This window comes from Capricornis sumatraensis, chromosome 18 (assembly GCF_032405125.1).
Source record: "Capricornis sumatraensis isolate serow.1 chromosome 18, serow.2, whole genome shotgun sequence".
Lineage (NCBI taxonomy): Eukaryota > Metazoa > Chordata > Mammalia > Artiodactyla > Bovidae > Capricornis > Capricornis sumatraensis.
Genome location: NC_091086.1, coordinates 22,005,123 through 22,026,822, shown reverse-complemented (window position 1 = coordinate 22,026,822; position 21,700 = coordinate 22,005,123). Strand labels below are relative to the sequence as shown.

Sequence of the window (21,700 nt, the reverse complement as noted above, 5' to 3'; positions counted from 1 at the left end):
TAGGTAGCATAACCAACTCAATGAACATAAATTTGAGCAAACTCCGGGAGGTAGTGGAGAACAAAGGAGCCTGGTGTGCTGCATTCCATAGAATTGCAAAAAGTGGGACATGACTTAGTGACTGAACAACAAAATGACTTATGCAGAACAGATAGTCTTATTAAAATAACTCCTAGCACATCATTGGTTTTCAGAGTTAAGAAAAGATATTTTGAATTGGTGATAGTCAGTACAAAATAGTGCAGATGTTTTATTTCAAATGCCAGGAATGGGGGTGATGGGCAATGTATTTTATATAAAGCAAATGTCATATGTTTTTCCATAGAAAGTAGTATAGTTTAGAGTCACATATATGTTCTGAAGAGAAACCAAATGGCAGAAACATATTCTTTCAGATTTGCTAGAGAAGAAGGAAGGTTTCTGTTCTAACTAATCGGTTTTAGTCTCCAAACAGAGTAATTTGCAGGAATTTATAAATCCTAACCTGAGCATTTGCAATCATTTTTTGTGACGGCGAGTCACAAATGAGTTCTTTGACTGTAAAGTCTATTTCTTAATGTTTCTGTTTATTTAGCTTGGTTATATCATAAGTAAAAGGATTATAATTTTAACATTCATATTTATTAAGAGAGCAGATAGATGTATTGACTGTGTCGTGCCCCATAGCAACTTTTAATGGAATAAATAGAAGTCTTCAAATTGCAATTATGGGTATATCTTTCTTTAGAACTTTCTATTTCACATATATGTCTCAATAGGGGGCAGTTTTATCACTACATAGAGTGATAATCAAGCAGCATAAAGAATAAAGGCGTCTGAATAACTCTGTCTTATGGCCTGGACAATAATGTCGAGAATTGTGTTAACCTGCAAACACCCAGAGAAGTGTGATGGTGACTGGGGAAAATACTATAAACCAGCATTGGTGAACCACTCAGAGGCGTGTAAAGGCTTCAGTTAGTCCTTTCCTTCTCTTGGGTATATGGTAGATACAGGAATGAATATTGAGAAATTCCCAATCAAGCTTTTGTATTGTGCAGCTCTAGAGTTCATTTAAGGCCCTATGAATGCTATTTTTTTTTAATCATAGTCTGCATGGACTTATTCTGTTTCTTCTTTTGTAACTACTAACTGTGAACACACATTCTAGATTGTAGGATTTTATTTTGGTTTTGTTTTTTAATTAGAATAAGCACTTAGATTCTTTTGACATAGATTCCTAGACCTAACTCTGATCTAAAGCTGTATTTCTTACAAAATGATGATGTAAAAAAAATTCTGAAACAGTAATTTACAGTCTATCTAGAGATAGATGTTAATGAGATATTCTGATTAGTTGAATATTTGTATTAAGCAACCCCCATATGAATCACTAATTTTAAAATAATGTAAAAATATAACTGAAATTGCACTGAAGATTATTTCATCTTTCCTTGATACTATAGAGGTAGTATAATGGTAACGCTTTTCATTTTAAATGATTTACCATCTAATAGAGCTATACAATTGATCAAATTTATAAAATATCTATTGAAACATATATCTAGGTATGGCTTTTTGAAATAAGTGCTATATATTTTTCATCCCCTGTCCTTCTCTCTAGAAACTACATATGCTAGCATATTTTTATCCTGTGTCTTTGAACGTTTATTTCTCTGGATCCTATATAGGCGAGAGCTTACCATAATTTACAACCCATATTGTATTTTCTACCTAAATTATATTTTTTAGTATTATCACTGATAAGCTTATTCACAAAAGTGCCAATTCAATAAATTCCTACATACATTCAATGTCTAATATATGCCTAGGGGCTCAGTCACCTTTGCTTGCTATTTCCCAATATATCTGCCTCACATTTTTTAAGCTCGAGATGCCTTTAAAATCTTAAAAATTATTGAGAACTCCAAAAGCTTTTGTGTATATGGACTATGAAAATTTTCTATCTATTCAGTTGCTGAGTGATATCTGACTCTTTGTCATTCTGTGGACTGCAGCACAAGAGGCTTCCCTGTCCATCACCAACTCCCAGAGCTTGCTCAGATTCATGTCCATCAAGTCAGTGATGCCATCCAACCAAGTCGTCCTCTGTCGTCCCCTTCTCCTCCTGCCTTCAGTCTTTCTCAGAATCAGGGTCTTTCCCAGTGAGTCAATTCTTCACATCAGGTGGCCAAAGTATTGGAGTTTCAGCTTCAGCATCAACCCTTCCTATGAATATTCAGGACTGATTTCCTTTAGGATTGGCTGGTTTGATCTTACACTCCAAGGGACTCTTAAGAGTCTTCTCCAACACCACAGTTCAAAAGCATCAATTCTTCAGTGCTCAGCTTTCTTTATAGTCCAACTCTCACATCCATACATGACTCCTGGAAAAACCATAGCTCTGATGAGACAGACCTTTGTTGGCAAAGTGATGTCTCTGCTTTTTAATATGCTAAGTTGATCATAGCTTTTCTTCTGAGGAGCAAGTGTCTTTTACTTTCATAGCTGCAGTCACCATCTGTAGTGATTTTCAAGCCCAAGAAAAGAAAGTCTGTCACTGTATCTGTAGAGTCCCCATCTATTTGCCATGAAGTGATGGGATTGGATGCTATGATCTTAGTTTTTTGAATGTTGAGTTTTAAGTCAGCTTTTTCACTCTCCTCTTTCACTTTCATCAAGAGGCTCTTTAGTTCCTCTTCACTTTCTGCCATAAGGGTGGTGTCATCTGCATATCTGAGGTTATTGATATTTCCCCAGCAGTCTTGACACCAGCTTGTGCTTCAACCAGCCCAGCATTTGACACGATGTACTCTGCATATAAGTTAAATAAGCAGGGTGACAATATACAGCCTTGACATACTCCTTTCCCGATTTGGAACCAGTTCATTGTTCCATGTCCAGTTCTAGCTGTTGCTTCCTGACCTGCATATAGGTTTCTCAGGTGACATGTAAGGTGGTCTGGTATTCCCATTTCTTGAAGAATTTTCCAGTTTGTTGTGATCTACCCAGTCAAAGGCTTTGCTGTAATCAAGAAAGCAGAAATATATATTTTTCTGGAATTCTCTTACTTTTTCGATGATCCAGTGGATGTTGGCAATTTGATTTCTGGTTCCTCTGCCTTTTCTAAATCCAGCTTGAACACCTGGAAGTTCACAGTTCATGTACTGTTAAAGCCTGGCTTGGAGAATTTTAAGTATTACTTTACTAGCATGTGACATGAGTGCAATTGTGCGTTAGTTTGAGCATTCTTTGGCATTGCCTTTCTTTTGGATTGGAATGAAAACTGACCTTTTCCTGTCCTGTAGGCACTGCTGTGTTTTCCAAATTTGCTGGCATATTGAGTGCAGCACTTTCACAGCATTATCTTTTAGGATTTAAAATTGCTCAGCTGGAATTCCATCACCTCCACTATCTTTGTTCATAGTGATGCTTCCTAAGGCCCACTTGACTTCATATTCCAGGATATCTGGCTCTAGGTGAGTGATCACACCATTGTGATTATCTGGATTGTGAAGATCTTTTTTGTACAGTTCTTCTGTGTATTCTTGCCACTTCTTCTTAATATCTTCTGCTTCTGTTAGGTCCATACTTTTTCTGTCCTTTATTGTGCCTGTCTTTGCCTGAAATATTCCCTTAGTATTTCTAATTTTCTTGAAGAGATCTCTAGTCTTTCCCATTCTATTGTTTTCCTCCATTTCTTTTTGCATTGACACTTAGGATAGCTTTCTTATCTCTCCTTGCTATTCTTTGGAACTCTGTATTGAAATGGGTGTATCTTTCCTTTTCTCCTTTTCCTTTAACTTCTCTTCTTTTCTCAGCTATTTGTAAGGCCTCCTCAAACAACCATTTTGCCTTTTTTGCCTTTATTTTTCTTGGGGATGGTTTTGATCCCCACCTCCTGTACAATGTCACAAACCTCTGACCATAGTTCTTCAGGCATTCTGTCTATCAGATCTAATGCCTTGAATCTATATCTCACTTCCACTGTATAATCATAAGGGATTTGACTTAGTTCATACCCAAATGGTCTAGTGGTTTTCCCTACTTTCTTTAAGTCTGAATTTTGCAATGAGGAGTTCATGAACTTAGCTGCAGTCAGCTCCCAGTCTTGTTTTTGCTGACCTGTATGGAACTTCTCCATCTTTGGCTGCAAAGAAGATAATCAGTCTGATTTCAGTATTGACCATCTGGTGATGTCCATGTGTAGAGTCTTCTCTTACGTTGTTGGAAGAGGGTGTTTGCTATGACCGGTGCATTCTCTTGGCAAAACTCTGTTAGCCTTTGCCCTGCTTCATTTTGTACTCCAAGTCGAAGTTTGCCTGTTACTCCAGGTATCTCTTGACTTCCTACTTTTGCATTCCAGTCCCCTGTGATGAAAAGGACATCTTTTTGGGGTGTAATTTGAGAAAAATGTTAAATTTTTTTTATTAATTCACATAAAGATAATAAACCATTACTTTTTAAAATAATATTTTATGAAAAATAATCCTATTATAGAACAAAAATTTTGAGAATGACATCATTTTACACTTTTGCAAGTCTCTTTAGCATTTGGCTTAATAAAAGACAGATGTAACCACATATCTGCTTTTGCATCCCAACTGTTACCATGTATTAATATTTTTTGGTTGACTAATATTAAGAAAACCCAGCTAGATAGGTAGTCATAAAATGGAATATATTATAGCAGCTTTTCAAGATAATTTTGGATGGTTGTCTTTGATACTACACCAGAACTTGACAAGTGTAAATTACTAAAGGCTAGTTTAATGTGGAATCTAACTATTGATGTGAACTTTAAGTACTCTTATAGTAAAATCTGTTGGTCTGTCATGCACTTTGGTTCATTTACTTATGGATGATTTTATATTATCATGCATTGAACATCTCACAACTAATGGTTAGCTGAATTATGCAACTTTCCTAAACATTGATATATTTCATTATGCAATATTTAAAAAATTGTTACTATCACCATTAGTCTCTTCAAGAAAGGCTTCAAGTATTTAGAAACTATAAGCAAATACAGGTTTTCCAAAATTCTGATTTTTACTTGAGTCTCAAATTTCATCATTTTGATTGCCAACAAATACTGTCAGTTGTTTTTCTTGAAGTGACAGATTTACTTTGTTCATTTTTGTGAAAATGTCTGCCAAATAACCAAATCTGAATAATTACTTTGACAGTTGTTCTTTTACATAAAAATGGTATTTTGTGGTAAAAGCAGCTAGTTCAGCTCACAACGCAAACAATTACAAAGGAACTTTTTCTCAAAATAACCATTATGCTTTTTGGTATGCAGCAGAAATGTTTTGTATGTACTTCCTATTTTTGTCACATGTAATATTAAAAGATACATTTTCAGTGGTGGATATTTAATGTGTTTTTCTTGCTTCGTAGAGGTCATTCTTAATAGAAATTGGCTTTTTCCCCCGATTGGTAGAAGATATACACATATATATACATATATACAATAAAATGAGGTATAACCCTTAACTTATTTTAATTGTATTTACCACTTACAATTTTTAGTGAAAGAAAAATGTATTAATTTCAACTGATACTATTAAATAAAGCAGAATTATAGAAAAAGTTTATTTTTAAAGAATACAGATATATAACAATGCTAGAAAATAAGAGAGCATTCCATCATTAAACCAAAATCTTTTCAGAATTTCTAAAAGGTAGAAAGCAATTGGGTTTGTATTTCTTGAGAAAATGAAACAAATCAGTGGTTTATTTTTTAAGCCCAAGAAAGAAAAATCATATAGAATTAAGAACAATTTTCATTAGAGATCTGGCATAATTTCAAGATCAAAACTCAATTATGAGGAGCTTTGAATGCACACTGAAAAGTGAAAGAAGCCAATCTGAAAAGAAGGCTACATCCCATAAAATTCCTACCCTATGACATTCTGGAAAAAGAAAACAACACACAGACAGATCAGTAATTGACAGGGCTTGTGGGAGCGGATGAGAGGAATGAATAGATAGAGCCAGTGAGTTTTAGGGCCAGTGAGTTTTAGTGGAACTATTCTGTATGATACTGTAATTGTGGGTATAAGGCATTATGCATTAATCAGAACCCAAAGAATGAAAAACCAGGAATGAACCCTAAGGTAAACTGTGAACTTCAGTTAATGGTAATATATCAATATGAGTTCAATTGTAAAATTGTACCACAGTAATGCATGTGTGTGTATGTGTATAGTAGGAGGGGATATATGGAAATTCTCTATTTCCTATATAATTTTTATGTAAACCTAAAACTACTCTGTCTCTGCTATGAAGATGTACTGTCTGACTTTTAAGAAACACAAATAATATGAAAGATAAACATAAAAACTGATCCCAGAGGAAATAGATTTATCCAGAAAACAAAAAAATATTGTATTTTGTTTATAACATTTTATAAACAAAATATTATAAAATCTTATTAATAGTAAAGATATATCTTGAGAGAAACAATAGCCTACTATTAAACAAATGAACACTAAGAGGATAAGAAATGATTCATGAAAATTGAAATGTGACTTCTAAAATGAAAAAAAAATAGCATGAAAGCTGTATAACAGAATGATATAAAACATAAGCCTTTTTCAATGCTATGGCAAAACCAATACAATATTGTAAAGTAAAAAATAATAATAATAATAATTTTTTAAAAAGTAGGGAAAGAAAACATAAGCCTTGAAAGCAAGTATCCTAAAGAGATGTATCTTATATTATGTTCACTGCTTTATAACTAGCACCTGGAACAGTGTGCAGTCCTCAGCAGGCACTCAGTAAACATTTGTTAAGTCAAAAATCGAACGATTTTGTATCTTGAAAAATACTGCTGAGGAACTTTTCCTGACCATAGCATAACATAAAGAGATAGAAAATGGAACACAAAATTGAACGTGGAAAATAGATCCAAGAGATCTAATTTGTGTATACTAAGAAGTAAAAAAGTAGGAACAGAGAAAACAGACAGTGGTGATTGATGAGGGAAAAGTGAACTTTCTGCTGGACTGCAGAAAGACATAGTTCTTCAGATCGAAAAAGACTACTGAGTACTGAACAGAAGTGACTGTAAGGATACATAAGTAGTAAAATTTTCAAATCTAAGGATGGAAAGGTTGTAAGACTTCAGCAAGAAAGAAAGCACAAATAAGACAGACATGTTTTTCATATTCAGTGATAGATGGTATGAAACAGTGGATCAGTCTCCCTCTTTTGAATTTTAAGTCCTCTTTATTTTTGAAAGATATTAAATATGCTCACCAGATATAGATATATGTTCAGGTAGATAGTTGTGTTTTTTTTACCCAGTACTTTAAAGATTTTGATGCATGTCTTTTTTTTTTCCCCTTCCATTTTTATTTAAATATAATTGATAGCACTGTAAAAGATTAAGTATACAGCAGTATTATTTGACTCAGAAACATCATAAAGTGATTACCACAAGGAGTTTTATGAATATCCATGATACTATGTAGATATAAAATGAAAGAAAAGAATATATTTTGTGATGAGACTTCTTAAGATTAACTCTCTTAACAACTTTCATATGTAACATACATCAGTGTTAACTATATTAATGATGTCCATTATATCTTTGGTACTTACATATCTTATAAATTTGTACCTTTGACCACATTTATCTAGTGATTAGATATTTCTGTACAGAACAAAATGATCACAAGTGTAAATCTAGTAACTACCTGTTACCACACAAAGATGTTAGATTATTATTGACTATTTTCCCCAGACTTTACTTTTCATTCTCATGACTTGTTTACTCTGTGACTGGAATTTTTTACCTCTTCATTTTCCTTCACCTTATTTCACTCTTCCCCCACCCCTTGCCCTGCTGATAAACCATTTGTTTGTACTCTCTATCAGTGACTCCGTTTCTGTTTTATTTGTTCATTTGGCTTTTTTTTTTTTTCACACTTCACATATAAGTGAATTCATACCATATTTATCTTTCTCTATCTGACTTACTTCACTCAGCAGAATACTCTCTAGGCTCATTCATATTGTCACAAATGGAAAGATTTCATTTTTTTATGGCTGATTAATATTCAATTTTGTGTGTTATGTACCACGTCTATATTCATCTATTGATGGGCACTTAGGTTGCTTCCATATCTTGGCTATTATGAATAATGCTGCAGTGAATACAGGGGTGCATTTATCATTTCCTAAAAGTGTTTTAGTGTTTCCTAAAGTACTTTTGTGTTTCCTGAAAACACTACGAACTTAGTGTTTTTGTTTCCTTTGGAAAGCTACCCAGAAGTAGAATTGCTGGATCATAGCTTTATTTTTAATTTTTTGAGGAACCTTTGTTCTCTCTTCCATAGCATCTGCACCAATTACAATCCCACCAATAGTGCACGAGACTTCCCTTTTTTCCATATCCTCACCAACACTTGTTATAATCTTTTTGATAATAATTATTCTGACAAGTGTGAGGTGATCTTATTAAATTTTGATTTGTATTTGACTAATAATTATGTGTCTGTCATCCATCTGTCTGTCTTCTTTGGAACGTGGGTATCCTTGTCTTGTTCCCGATCTTAAAAGAAATACTTTCAGCTTTTCATCATTGAGTATGATGTTGGCAGTAGGTGTATCGTATATGGCCTTTATTTTATTGAGATATATTTCCTCTGTATCCAATTCTGAAGAGTTTTTATCATAAACAGATGTTGGATTTTGTCACAGTCTTTTTCTGCATCTATTGAGATTGTCATATGGTTTTTATTCTTCAGTTTATTAGGTGGTGTATCACACTGATTTGTGGATATTATACTGTCCTTGTATCCCTGGGATAAATTCCACTTGATCATGGTATTGTTGTTCAGTTGCCAAGTCATGTCCAACTCTCTGTGACTCCATGAACTGCAGCATGCCAGGCTTCCCTGTTCTTCACTATCTCCTGGAGTTTGCTCAAACTCATGTCCATTGAGTCAGTGATAGCATCCAACCATCTTATCCTCTGACACCCTCTTCTCCTCTTTGCCCTCAATCTTTGATGATTCTTTTAATATATTGTTGAATTTGAATTGCTTATGTTCTGTTGAGGGTGTTTTACATCTCTGTTCATCAGAGATAGTGGCCTGCAATTTTCTCTTTTTTTGGTGTCTTTGTCTGGTTTTGATATAGATTGATGATTTCATAAAAGTTTCTTCCTCTTCAATTTTTGGAAATAATTTGAGAAGGATTGGCATTAACCATTCTTTAAATGTTTGAACTTAACTGTGAAGTTATCTGGTCCTGAACTTTGGTTTGGGGGAGTTTTTTAAATTATCATCACTGATTTAAGTTCATTTTTGAAAAGGGCCTGTTCATATTTTGTACATTTCTACAAGTTTATCTATGTCTTCTAGGTTGCTCATTCTATTGGCATGTAATTTTTTGTATAGTCTCTTATTATCTTTTGTATTTCTATAGTATTGATCATAATTTTCCCTTTTCATTTGTGATTTTATTTGGGTCTTTCCTCTTTTTCTCAAAATGAGTCTGACTAAAGTTTTATCAATTATTGTTATCTTTCCAAAGAACCAGCTCTCAGCTTCATGGATCTTTCCTTTTTATTTTTTTGGTCTCGGTGTCATTTATGTCTACTCTGACCTTCAGTATTTCCTTCTTCTCCCTTTCTGTTTTGTTTTTCTTTTTCTAGAGCCTCTAAGCATATGGTTAGTCTTCTTTTTCTTATTTTTCTTTTCTGAGGTGGATTTGTATTCCTATAAATGCCTCTTTAAGGACTGGTTGGCTATATCTCATGAATTTTGGTTAATTATGTATTTGTTTTCATTTGTCTCCAGGAATTTTTTTTCCTTTTTTCTTTAGTTTTGTCAGTGATGCATTGGTTGTTTAGTAGCACATTGTTTAACATCCATGTGCTTGTGTTTTTGCAATTTTTGTTTTATGGTTAGTTTCCAGACTTATACTTTTGTGTTCAGAAAAAACGCCTGATATAATTTCAGTCTTCTAAAATTCACTGTGACTTGTTTGTGGCCTAGCATGTGATCTATCCCAGAGAATGTGCACTTGAAAAGAGTGTATATTTTGCTGCTTTTGAATGGAATGCTCTGTATATAGCTATTAAATCTATCTGATTAATATGTCATTTAAGGTCAGTGTTTCCTCTTTGATTCTACCTGGATAACCTATTGATGTAATTGGGGTATGAAAGTCCTCTACTATTATTGTATTAGTGTCACTTTCTCTATTTGTGGTTGGTAATATTTGCTGTATTAAGTACTCTTAGGTTGGTTGTGTATGTATTTACAGTTGTTATATCTTTTTGCTGAATTGATTCCTTTATCATTACATAATGTGTCTTTGTATAATATTTTAAATATATTATGCTACTTCCTTCCGGCCTGCAGAGTTACTCTAAAGTCAGCTGGTAGTCTTATGGGAGTTCCACTAAAAGTAACTTATTTCTTTTCCCTTGCCATTTTTTCATATTTGCTTTTTATCCTTAATTTTTGCCATTTTAATTCCAGTGTGTCTTGGTGTGGTCCTCTTTCATGATCTTGTTTGAGACTCTGTGCTTCCTAGACCTGAATGTCTGTTTCCTTTCCCAGGTTAGGGTTTGTTTTTGTTTGTTTGTTTGTTTTTAACTATTGTATCTCATAAATGTTCTCTACTCCTTTCTCCTTCCCTTATCCTTCTAGGATCTCTATAATATGAATGTTAGTATGCTTGATGTTTTCCCAGAGGTCTCTTAAATTGTCATTTCTTTTTTATTCTTTATTCTTTTTAGCTTCAGTGGTTTCCACCAGTCTTCTAGCTCACTGATCTGTTCTCTGCTTCATCTAATCCACTGTCAGTTACTTCTAGTGTATTTTCTAACACTTTGTTAAACTTCTCACTGTGTTCATCCAGTCTTCAACAAGTTAGTTGAGCATTTTTATGATCATTACTTTGAACTTTTATTGGGTAGACTGCTTATCTCCATTTCATTTCTTTCTTCACCTAGAGTTTTCATTCCTTCATTTAACCCATTTTTCACCTCATTTGTCTCAGTCTTGCATTTATTTGTAGGTATTAGGTAAAGTTGGTTACATTTCCTGATCTTGGAGTAATGGCCTTTTGTAGGAGATTTCTTATGGGGCTCAGCATTTCACTTCCCTCTGGTCACCAGAGCTGGTTACCAGGGTAAGGCCCTAGCATGACTAGTTGTAGGTCCCAGGAATCCCAGGGCTGATGATAGCCTGTTTGTGAGCGGGCCAAAGAGTTGGGTTGCAGGACAGCTAGCTGCAGGTGCCAAAGGTCCAGGTGCTTGTGCCAATCTGTTAATGGGTGGGGCCAGGTCCTGCTGCAGTTGACTTCAGGCCTGGGGGTTCTGAAGCTGGCCTTGGCCTACTTTTGGGCAGTGTTAGGTCCCAGGGAAGCTTGCTGAGGGTTGTGGGGGATCCTGGGGCTGGTGTCCAACTGGCTGGTGGACAGGGCTACATCCCCTCTTGACTGGCTCCTCTGCCTGGGGTTTGCCAGAACTGATACCAACTGGAAGGTTAGCAGGGCTGGATCCCAGGGCCAGTGGCTAGAGGGAGGACTCCAAAGTGTTATTTGCCAGCATGAAGGAGCTCCCCCAAAAGGTTTCTGTCAGTGTCTGTGTTCCCAGGGAGAGTCTTAGATGCCTCCATCTCCTTGAGAGGCTCTCCAAGATCAGCAAAGGTGTCTGACCTGGTCTTCTCTCAAATTACTTACTCTGCACAGGGTCTCAGAGCCAGTGAGAATTTGTGTGCACCCTTTAAGAGCATAATCTCTGTTTCTTACTACCCTATAGCTATCCTATATATAAATCCCACTGGCTTTCAAAGCCAGACATTCTGGAGGCTTCTTTCACCATGCAGGACCCAGAACTGGGGAGCTCTAGGTGAGGGTGGAATCCCTTGAACCTTGGGAAGAACCTCTGCAATTATTCTTCCCTCTATGGGTCACCTACCCCAGGGTGTGGGTCGTGATTATATTGCATCTCTGCCCCTCCTACCCATCTCATTGTGATTCCTTTTTTCTTAACCCTTAGAAAATATTTTCTGTTGGTCTTCAGGTCATCCTCATCAATAGTTGTTCTATAAATAATTGTAATTTTGGTGGTGTGCCCATGGGAGAAGTAGAGCATGAGGTCTTCCTACTCTGCTTTTGGTCTCCTCTCTCTATCTTCAAAGTTTTGAGTGAAAACATTTTGTTATCGAGGACTATACTTAAGTAAAATTCAAATGTGAATACAGAGGAAACTTCAAACTTTGCAGAACATACAGTTTACCATTCACATACATTTCCTGAAAAAAAAAAATATAGGACAGATTACAATAAAACAAAAAATGTAGTTCAAGAGAGAGGACAATAAGGGATACAAGAAAGCAGTGTTAAATAAGCTGAAGAATACATTACTTTGCCAACTAAGGTCCGTCTAGTCAAGGCTATGGTTTTTCCAGTAGTCATGTATAGATGTGAGAGCTGGACTGTGAAGAAGGCTGAGTGCTGAAGAATTGATGCTTTTGAACTGTGGTGTTGGAGAAGACTGTTGAGAGTCTCTTGGACTGCAAGGAGATCCAACCTGTCCATTCTGAAGGAGATCAACCCTGGGATTTCTTTGGAAGGAATGATGCTAAAGCTGAAACTCCAGTACTTTGGTCACCTCATGCAAAGAGTTGACTCATTGGAAAAGACTTTGATGCTGGGAGGGATTGGGGGCAGGAGGAAAAGGGGACGACAGAGGATGAGATGGCTGGAGGGCATCACTGACTCAATGGACGTGAGTCTGAGTGAACTCCGGGAGTTGATGATGGACAGGGAGGCCTGGCGTGCTGCGATTCATAGGGTCGCAAAGAGTCAGACACAACTGAGCGACTGAACTGAACTGAACTGAACTGAACTGAAGGCATAGTTAAATATAGAGTAATTGATTTAAAGAATGTACTGACAAAGTAGAGGCATAGTATGTTTAAGCAATTAACATTTTAGACATAAAATTCAGATAATCAATAAGATATGAGCTATATTTGTGTTTTTGAGTGGGGAGTAAAATACATTCAATTCATAGGTCTCATTCGGAAAAGGGAGATTATTAACGTTAAACTTCAACTGTTTTTGTTAAAAGTTAAGATTAATTATTAGAAAAAAGGAGACAGGATTTAATAACAGCAAATACTTGGATAGCACTTTTTATATTCCAGGTACTGTTCTGAATGCTTTGTATATATTAATTCTCTTAATGCTTTCAACAGCTCTGTGAGCTAGGTACCTTACAAATGAGGGAAGTGAGACCCCAGGGAATAAAGTAACTTGTATAAGATTACTACTACACAGTCAGTAGTGGCAGAGTCCAGCAAGATTGGCTCTTTACTACTGCCCTCCTATTACTTCTTGGGGAAAAAAAAGGCAAGAAATAAAACCAAATATAACAGAATCACAATAATTGTAAATAAACTAAATGTCACTGCTGCTTGTCTTTATTATTAACACAAAATTTTGACCTACTAATTTTTTGCAGAGTTTTTAAAGGTTGTTTGTATTATTTATCTATTTATTATCTCATTATCTTTGACTTGAAGCCCCTGGAGAGGAACACGAGAGACGGAATATATTTGGTTGACTTTGTAGGATAATTTCTATGGGGCCAAGAGCAGTTGGACAATTGAACACCTATTATATTCATTTGTTGATTATGATGATGTCTTGATATTTCTAACTTCCCTATAAATCCTATCTAAATTTCATTTCCTCTTTACATACATTATCGTCATCAGTTAACTTTTATTATTTGCTGGGAATATTCAAAGGATAGCAACTCACTTAAGAATGTGGTGATAAAGAGTGTTGCTTCAAATCCATATTGACTGGGTTGAAATTCCACTCATAGTTTCAATAAGTGAGCTGTCTATATTTCACTTTCCTTTGATATGGAAAATGATGATAACAATAGTATCTACCTTATAAGGGTTTAGTGCTGAAGAGATTAGTTAATATGTACAGCTTTGGTCACCTTAATTCTAAGTCCCAAACAATTTGGTAGGAAACATCAGGTGAATGTTTAGCTCTATGGCAAACATACTATTTAAGATTGAACATTTTATGCTGGTGTTATATCAGTTTGGTTGATGAATAGGTATTTCTTTTATTTTCTATTTTAGTCGGCATTCTCATAACTTTCATTCCTTTTTAGATCTAATCATAGGAACTACACAGAGAAAAATTATGATCTCGTTTTCACAAATACTTGAATATCTGGTCTGTTAATATTTTTCTGAGTGAATATCCTAAAGCACTTTGTATGAGAAAGTTTCAGAAGTCATGCTGCCTTGGCCTTGGTATTTCTGTGGATGACTACAGTTTGTCTGGGGCCCTCAAAGTAGCTGCAGATATGGTGTGATCATATAAAGTGGTAGGAACATCAACCCACTTTTTAAGTAGCTGCATCATATGTTGAGCTTCCAGTCAGTTAAAATCTCTGTCTCTTTACATGAACTGCTCTCAGCTAAGTATCATCCATCTATGTGTGCAGTCTGTTTGGATTCTTAATGAGGGATTTATATTTCCCAGCTGGTAAAGAATCTTCCTGCAATGCAGGAGACCCTGGTTTGATTCCTGAGTTGGAAAACTCCCTTAGAGAAGGGATAGATTACCCATTCCAGTATTCTCAGGCTTCCCTGGTGGCTCAGATGGTAAAGAATCTGCCTGCAATGCAAGAGACCTCAGTTTGATTCCTGGGTTGAGAAGATTTTAAATTTTAAAATAAATTTTAATAGAAATTTATTTTTAATTTTAAATTAAAGTTACTTTTTAATTTAAAAAGTAAATGTTAATAGAAAAATAGGCAAATAAAAATTATGAGGAAGCAGCTAAGTGGTAGTGACAGAGGACAACTTTAGATAGAATAACAGTGAAATCCTTTGGGGAAGCTGATATTTAAGATTTTTAAAATTAGGTAAATTGAGCCATGTGTAGACAAGAATGTGTCAACTAATTTTTGTTATGTAACAAAACAAATTTAGTTGTTTAAAACAACAACCTATATTCACTCACAATTTTCTGAGTTGGCAGTTGGGGCTGGTGCTCAGCTATAATGATTTGTCTCTGATGCACATGATATCATCTGGGCTCACCAGTACATTTGCAATTAGGTGACAATTATTGGCTGTACCCACACATGTCCAATGGTTGGCTTGTTGTCAGCAGTCACAATGGAGGCAGCTGGACCATATGTCACTTACTATTCAGCAGGCTAGCCTAGGCTTGTTCACATCTTGGGTCTTGTGAGTTCCCAAGAATCAGCAGGAGCGGACTATTCCAGTGCACAAGCTTTTTTTAAGCCTTTATTTGCATCACATTTGCTTACATTCCATTGACCAAAGAAGTCACATGGCAGAGCCCAAATTCAGAGTGTAGAAAACTGATCTCTGCGTCTCGATGAATTGCATATAGGTGTATATGGAGAGATAGGACAATTTTATCTTATTTTGTAATCATCCAAATGGAGCAAGCACTTTTTAAGAGAAACAGAGCATCATGTCTTAAGGCCTTATGGTGAGAAAGTGTTCAATGTGTTTGTTGAGCCAGAAGATCAGTGAATTGGAACGTAGCTCAATATGCAGGATAAAAATGAAGGCTGGAACTGGATCCTGCAGAGTTCTATAGAGCATTGTAAGGAGTCTCATTTTATTCCAAATGTAAGAAGGCAGCATCAAGTAAGTGGCAAAAAAGAGGTCCTGGTCTACTTATGAAATGCTGCCGAAAGAGTAATGAAGGTAAGTTAGGAAAGTGTCCTAGGTTTGGCAGAAAGGACTTTAAGATGAAAGGATTTCCTTTACCAGATATTGAGGCTTATTATAAGGCCACAATAAGTGAAAGTTGCTCAGTTGTGTCCAACTCTTTGTGACCCCATGGACTATACAGACAATGGGATTTGCCAGGCCAGAATACTGGAGTGGGTAGCCATTCCCTTCTTCAGGGGATCTTACCAACCCAGGGATCGAACCCAGGTCTCCCACATTGCAGGCAGATTCTTTACCAGCTGAGCTACAAGGTATGATTATGGCATCAGTTCATTTCAGTTCAGTTCAGTCGCTCAGTCATGTCCGACTCTTTGCGCCCCCATGAATTGTAGCACGCCAGGCCTCCCTGTCCATCACCAACTCCCAGAGTTCACTCAAAGTCACATCCATCGAGTCAGTGATGCCATCCAGCCATCTCATCCTCTGTCGTCCCCTTCTCCTCCTGCCCCTAATCCCTCCCAGCATCAGGGTCTTCTCCAATGAGTCAACTCTTCGCATGAGGTGGCCAAAGTACTGGAGTTTCAGCTTTAGCATCATTCCTTCCAAAGAACACGCAGGGCTGATCTCCTTCAGAATGGACTGGTTGGATCTCCTTGCAGTCCAAGGGACTCTCAAGAGTCTTCTCCAACACCACAGTTCAAAAGCATCAATTCTTTGGCTCTCAGCTTTCTTCACAGTTCAACTCTCACAGCCATACATAACCACAGGAAAAACCATAGCCTTGACTAGACGGACCTTAGTCGGCAAAGTAATGTCTCTGCTTTTTAATATGCTGTCTAGGTTGGTCATAACTTTCCTTCCAAGGAGTAAGTGTCTAGGAATAGACAATAACATAATGGAACGAAATAGAAGTCAACATATTTGGCCTCTTAATAACAGTGCGGCACTTTAGAACAGTGGAGGGAGAGTAAGGTCATTGAAATAAATGGGTTATACCAATTAATAAGTACATGAAAATTACAGTGAAATTTACCCTAATATACACTATACTGAAAATCAATTTCAGGTAGATGATTAAATATTATTAAATGCAAAATAATACTCTGTTAATGACCTTGGGAAAAGGTAAGTGTTCTTAAATAAGACACAAAAATTACTAACCATAAAGGAAAAATATTCTTTAAAATTAAGAACTTCATTTCATCAGAAGACACCATGAGAAGTGTGAAAAGGCAAACCAGAAGAAAGGAAAAAATATTTGCAACACATCTAACCAATAACAACGAGTAACCAGATTAAGTAAAAATGCTTATAAGTATATAAGAAAAATCAGAAAGCCAATTTAAAAAATGAGCTAACAGCTTGAATATGTCCTTCATAAAGAGAGAAATTACCTACAGGTGGCAGAAAGAGGCTGTAAGAGGAAGTAAGGCGATCTGGATAAATCAAGTAACAGTTTATCTAGTTGAAAGGCTTTTCTGTATTTTCAAGGCTCTGTTTGCCTCTTTTCTGTAACTTCTACATTTCATGTAACCTAAAAATATTTAGAAAGCCCAAAGGCTACTCAAATAGTAATCGTTGATCTCCATTTTTCACTTTCATCAAAGTGAGGAGAAAAGCATCTACACCATTTGCCTCAGTGGACTGAGGCCAGGCCTTGTTTAAGGAATATTTCCCAAGGCTCTAACCAAAACTATTGGGCCTGTGAGAAAGGTTAGGAGGAAAAGATGGCTGTAGATAATATTTATTGAATATTTGTTGTATGCCAGGCTGTGTTTTGCTCAATACTTTATGTGGATTGATTTGATTGAAGTCGCTCAGTCGTGTCCGACTCTTTGCGACCCCATGGACTGTAGCCTACCAGGCTCCTCTGTCTAAGGGATATTCCAGGCAATAGTACTGGAGTGGATTGCCATTTCCTTCTCCAGTGGATCTTCCCGACCCAGGGATGGAACCCGAATCTCCCTCATTGTAGACAGATGCTGTACTGTCTGAGCTACCCTCACATAGCACCTTCACATATGAGGACATTGTGATGTTAAGTAACAGGAATTGTGCCACCAGACTCTGTGCTGCTAACCGGAGTGCCTCTTTCCTAGCTATTCCATTTGGGAGAGAGGAGCAGGTGAGTATTTTCCAACTGCAAGGCTGATCCCAGAATTACTACAAGTTTCTTTGCAATATCTCTTGCCTGACATACCTTGGGCTTTGGCTTTTTATTGTCTCTGAGGTCCAGGAAGGCGCAAAATGTGGAATAAAGAATGCTGCCTGCGTAGTGTGAAGCTGAAGTTTGACTTCCTCTTGCCCTCAGGTGTCAGTTCAGTTCAGTCACTCAGTCTGTCCAGCTCTTTGCGACCCCAGGGACTGCAGCACACCAGGCTTCCTTGTCCATCACCAGCTCCCGGAGCTTACTCAAACTCATGTTCATCGAGTCGGTGATGCCATCCAACCATCTCATCCTCTGTCATCCTCCTTTCCTCCTGCCTTCAATCTTTCCCAGCATCAGGGTCTTCTCAGATGAGTCAGTTCTTCACATCAGGTGGCCAAAGTGTTGGAGTTTCAGCTTCAGACAAAGGAGAAAAGGAAAGATATGCCCATTTGAATGCAGAGTTTCAAAGAGTAGCAAGGAGAGATAAGAAAGCCTTCCTCAGTGATCAGTGCAAAGAAATAGAAGAAAGCAATAGAATGGGAAAGACTAGAGATCTCTTCAAGAAAATTAGAGATACCAAGGGAACATTTCATGCAACAATGGGCTCAATAAAGGACAGAAATGATATGGACCTAACAGAAGCCCTCAGGTCTATTCATGTGCAAATGCCCATATAAGGCTGGTAATCATGTGACAGTAGCTTTTTTGCTGTGGTGGGAGTGGGACCTAATACTTAACTAGTTCTGGTTAAATAGAGATAAAGGTTTACTTAATGTTTTCTGGTACTATACTTTAACATTTAGCATTATATAAAAATGCTAAAATTAATAATTAAGACTTCTAGGTTTTCAATGTACATTTCTAGTTTCTTCTCACTTTGCAAGGTAGCATTTCTGTCACTGATTATACACAAAAACAGATATACCTGCTTCTCATAAATATTTTCATTCACTTTAACAAAATATGAAATCAGTTTCTCAATTTCTCAAGGAAACCAATCTCATACTGAACTAAGAGAAATTGTTTTGCTTATATTTTGCAGACTTTGGATAATGAGATGAGTACAGATGATGACAATGAATATGCAGAAGAAAAGGAGAGCTACATCTGTGCAGTGTGTCTGGATGTTTATTTCAACCCCTACATGTGTTACCCTTGCCACCACATCTTCTGTGAGCCGTGCTTACGGACCCTTGCCAAAGACAATCCTGCAAGCACTCCCTGCCCATTGTGTCGGACAATTATTTCCAGAGTCTTTTTTCAGACAGGTAATTGTTATCTTTCATTAACACAATTGCCTAATTATTTTGACTACCTCTTTGTTCCAGTTCTAAAGGTACTTTATGAATTATTATGAGAAAGTTATTGAAAATCATATATAGCATAATTCGTTACTCTCCAGTTTATAGAAGAGTGCTTGCCAACTCGTTAGAACTTTGTTAAAATCGTAGAATCAGAGATGAAACCAGTTCCTCATCTCTACTCCTCTATTTAATGCTGAGATCTTTTCTAAAGCATCCTAACTAGTTTTTCAATTGTCAGCTGTACATCTCCAGTGTCGAGGACATTCCATTAAAATTTGGAGCAGCCCTATTGATTATTTATGCCTCAAGTCTAACTTCTATTTCTTCTCATCTTTTGACCTTTGTTTTTTCCTCTGGAGTCTCAAAGAATAAATCTATAAATGTCTGAGGATAACTACTATGCCTTTCCCTCAAACTCCAAATCTTCTAAACCTTCTTGTTGTTTTTAAGGTCTTTATTCTTGAAGACAGTAAAATTGGAACAAGGATTTGTTTACATAATTACCATGTAAAGATGAGATATAATACAGTATTTTGATATAAATAGAAACAGGGAAAACTAATGAATGTGGAACATGGAAACCTGCTAAGGAGAAAGGGAAAAATGATAGAAGTAAGCGGAGCTGTTGGACTGTAAAGAAAGCTGAGCCCCAAAGAATTGATGCTTTTGAACTGTGGTGTTGGAGAAGACTCTTGAGAGTCCCTTGGACTGCAAGCAGATCCAGCCAGTCCATCCTAAAGGAGATCAGTCCTGGGTGTTCATTGGAAGGACTGATGTTGAAGCTGAAACTCCAAAACTTTGGCCACCTGATGTGAAGAGCTGACTCATTTGAAAAGACCCTGATGCTGGGAAAGATTGAGGGCAGGAGGAGAAGGGGAAGACAGAGGATGAGATGGTTGGATGGCATCACCAACTCAATGGACATGAGTTTGGGTAAACTCCAGGAGATGGTGGTGGACAGGGAGGCCTGGTGTGCTGCAGTCCATGGGGTTACAAGGACTCGGACACGACTGAGTGACTGAACTGAACTGAAAGCAGAGCTGATATCTATTGAGTGTGCTACTGTGTGCTAAACTTTTGAGAAGGAAATTTCTGTATCCACATTCTCACCTCAACCATAGGCCAAATAAGATCAAAGTATGTACTTTATTCATAGTAAAACTGAAGAAGACACATAGCACATTTTTCTTCCCCTAGATAAAATCCAAGGACCCATCTGCAAAGAAGAATCAGTTTATAAAAATAAGTTTTGTATACCCTACCAACTACATGAATGCTTGCAAACCTGTCGTACCAGCTCAGTAATCAAACAATGAGATACCACCTCACACTCACTAGGATGGCTGTAGTTAAAAAGATAGATAATAATAAGTGTTGACAAGGATATGGAAAAATTGAAACTCATATGTTACTGATAGGAGTATAAAATGGTAAAGTCAGTTTGGAAAATAGCAGAATCAGCTTTGCACATAGAAGATTCTAAGCCTGCTTGTGAGATGGGGAAAAAATTCTTGTGTCCCAAATTAACTAAGAGTTCTTTTGTCTGTGAAGATGGAGAAGATTCCAGGATGGGCAGGGCCAAGGAAGAAGACCTTTGGCTAGGGGGAACCTTTCCATTTCTTGACTGACAGCCTCATTATTCCAGACAAGGAGCTCCCACATCAGTACCCCAATAGCAGATCTGTTCAGGGATGTCAAACATGCTGCTTGACAGGATCTGCCAGCCACCTTCATCAGGAGGCCAAGGAAGGGGAAAGGCTATGGCTTACAAATGTTAAATGGAGTGAGGGTCTTCCAAGAAAGTGGGGAAGAATCCCTTAGCCAATGAGATCATGGTTTTGTTTTCAGGGAAGGCATCATATTTTCTTGAATCAGTTGTATGACTGAAGCCTTCACACCAAGCATGGCATTGCCCCTACTGCAGATTGACTTTGGGGGACCCCTGCATGAGCCCTACTATAGACTTCAGGAATCCAGCCCATGGCCATATGGAAGATGCAGATGTCTCAAGTACTACATAGAGAGCCACAGGGTCAGTGCAGCTGAACCCTCAACCGTGAAATCACTTGCTGCTCTCACCCCATTCAAATGCACCTGAACCTCAACAAGGAGAATTTCTACCCTGCTTCCATTATTTTCCTCCATTCAGCCTCTGTGTCCTTTTAGACCACTGCCCCCATCCCCCTACTCTTCTGCCTTTACATGGTGAAACTAGGTGCTAATAAGCAGTAGTGCTGGTGAACTCCGTTGGAAATGGGAAAATAAAATGGCTGAGTCTTCACCTTGTGTATGAAAGAAAGAAAGTGAAAGTGAAGTCACTCAGTCGTGTCTGACTCTTTGCGACCCCAGGGACTGTAGCCTACCAGGCTTCTCCGTCCATGGGATTTTCCAGACAAGAGTACTAGAATGGGGTGCCATTTCCTTCTCCAGGGGATCTTCCTGACCCAGGGATCAAACCCAGATCTCCTGTAATTCAGGCAGACGCTTTACCCTCTGAGCCAGCAGGGAAGAAGTCCCTAAGTAAGTAAACGAAATTTAAGCTACTC

At 37.2% G+C, this 21,700-nt stretch overlaps 1 protein-coding gene across 1 annotated transcript in view; it reads left to right on the top strand.

The window, feature by feature from the left end:
• The window catches only part of RNF180 (ring finger protein 180), a 246,243-nt gene that overhangs the window by 154,807 nt on the left and 69,736 nt on the right, over positions 1–21,700 (top strand). The window contains exon 5 of the mRNA XM_068990758.1: positions 18,893–19,118. Coding sequence (XP_068846859.1) covers positions 18,893–19,118 — 226 coding nt within the window. The remainder of the gene's footprint in view (positions 1–18,892; positions 19,119–21,700) is intronic.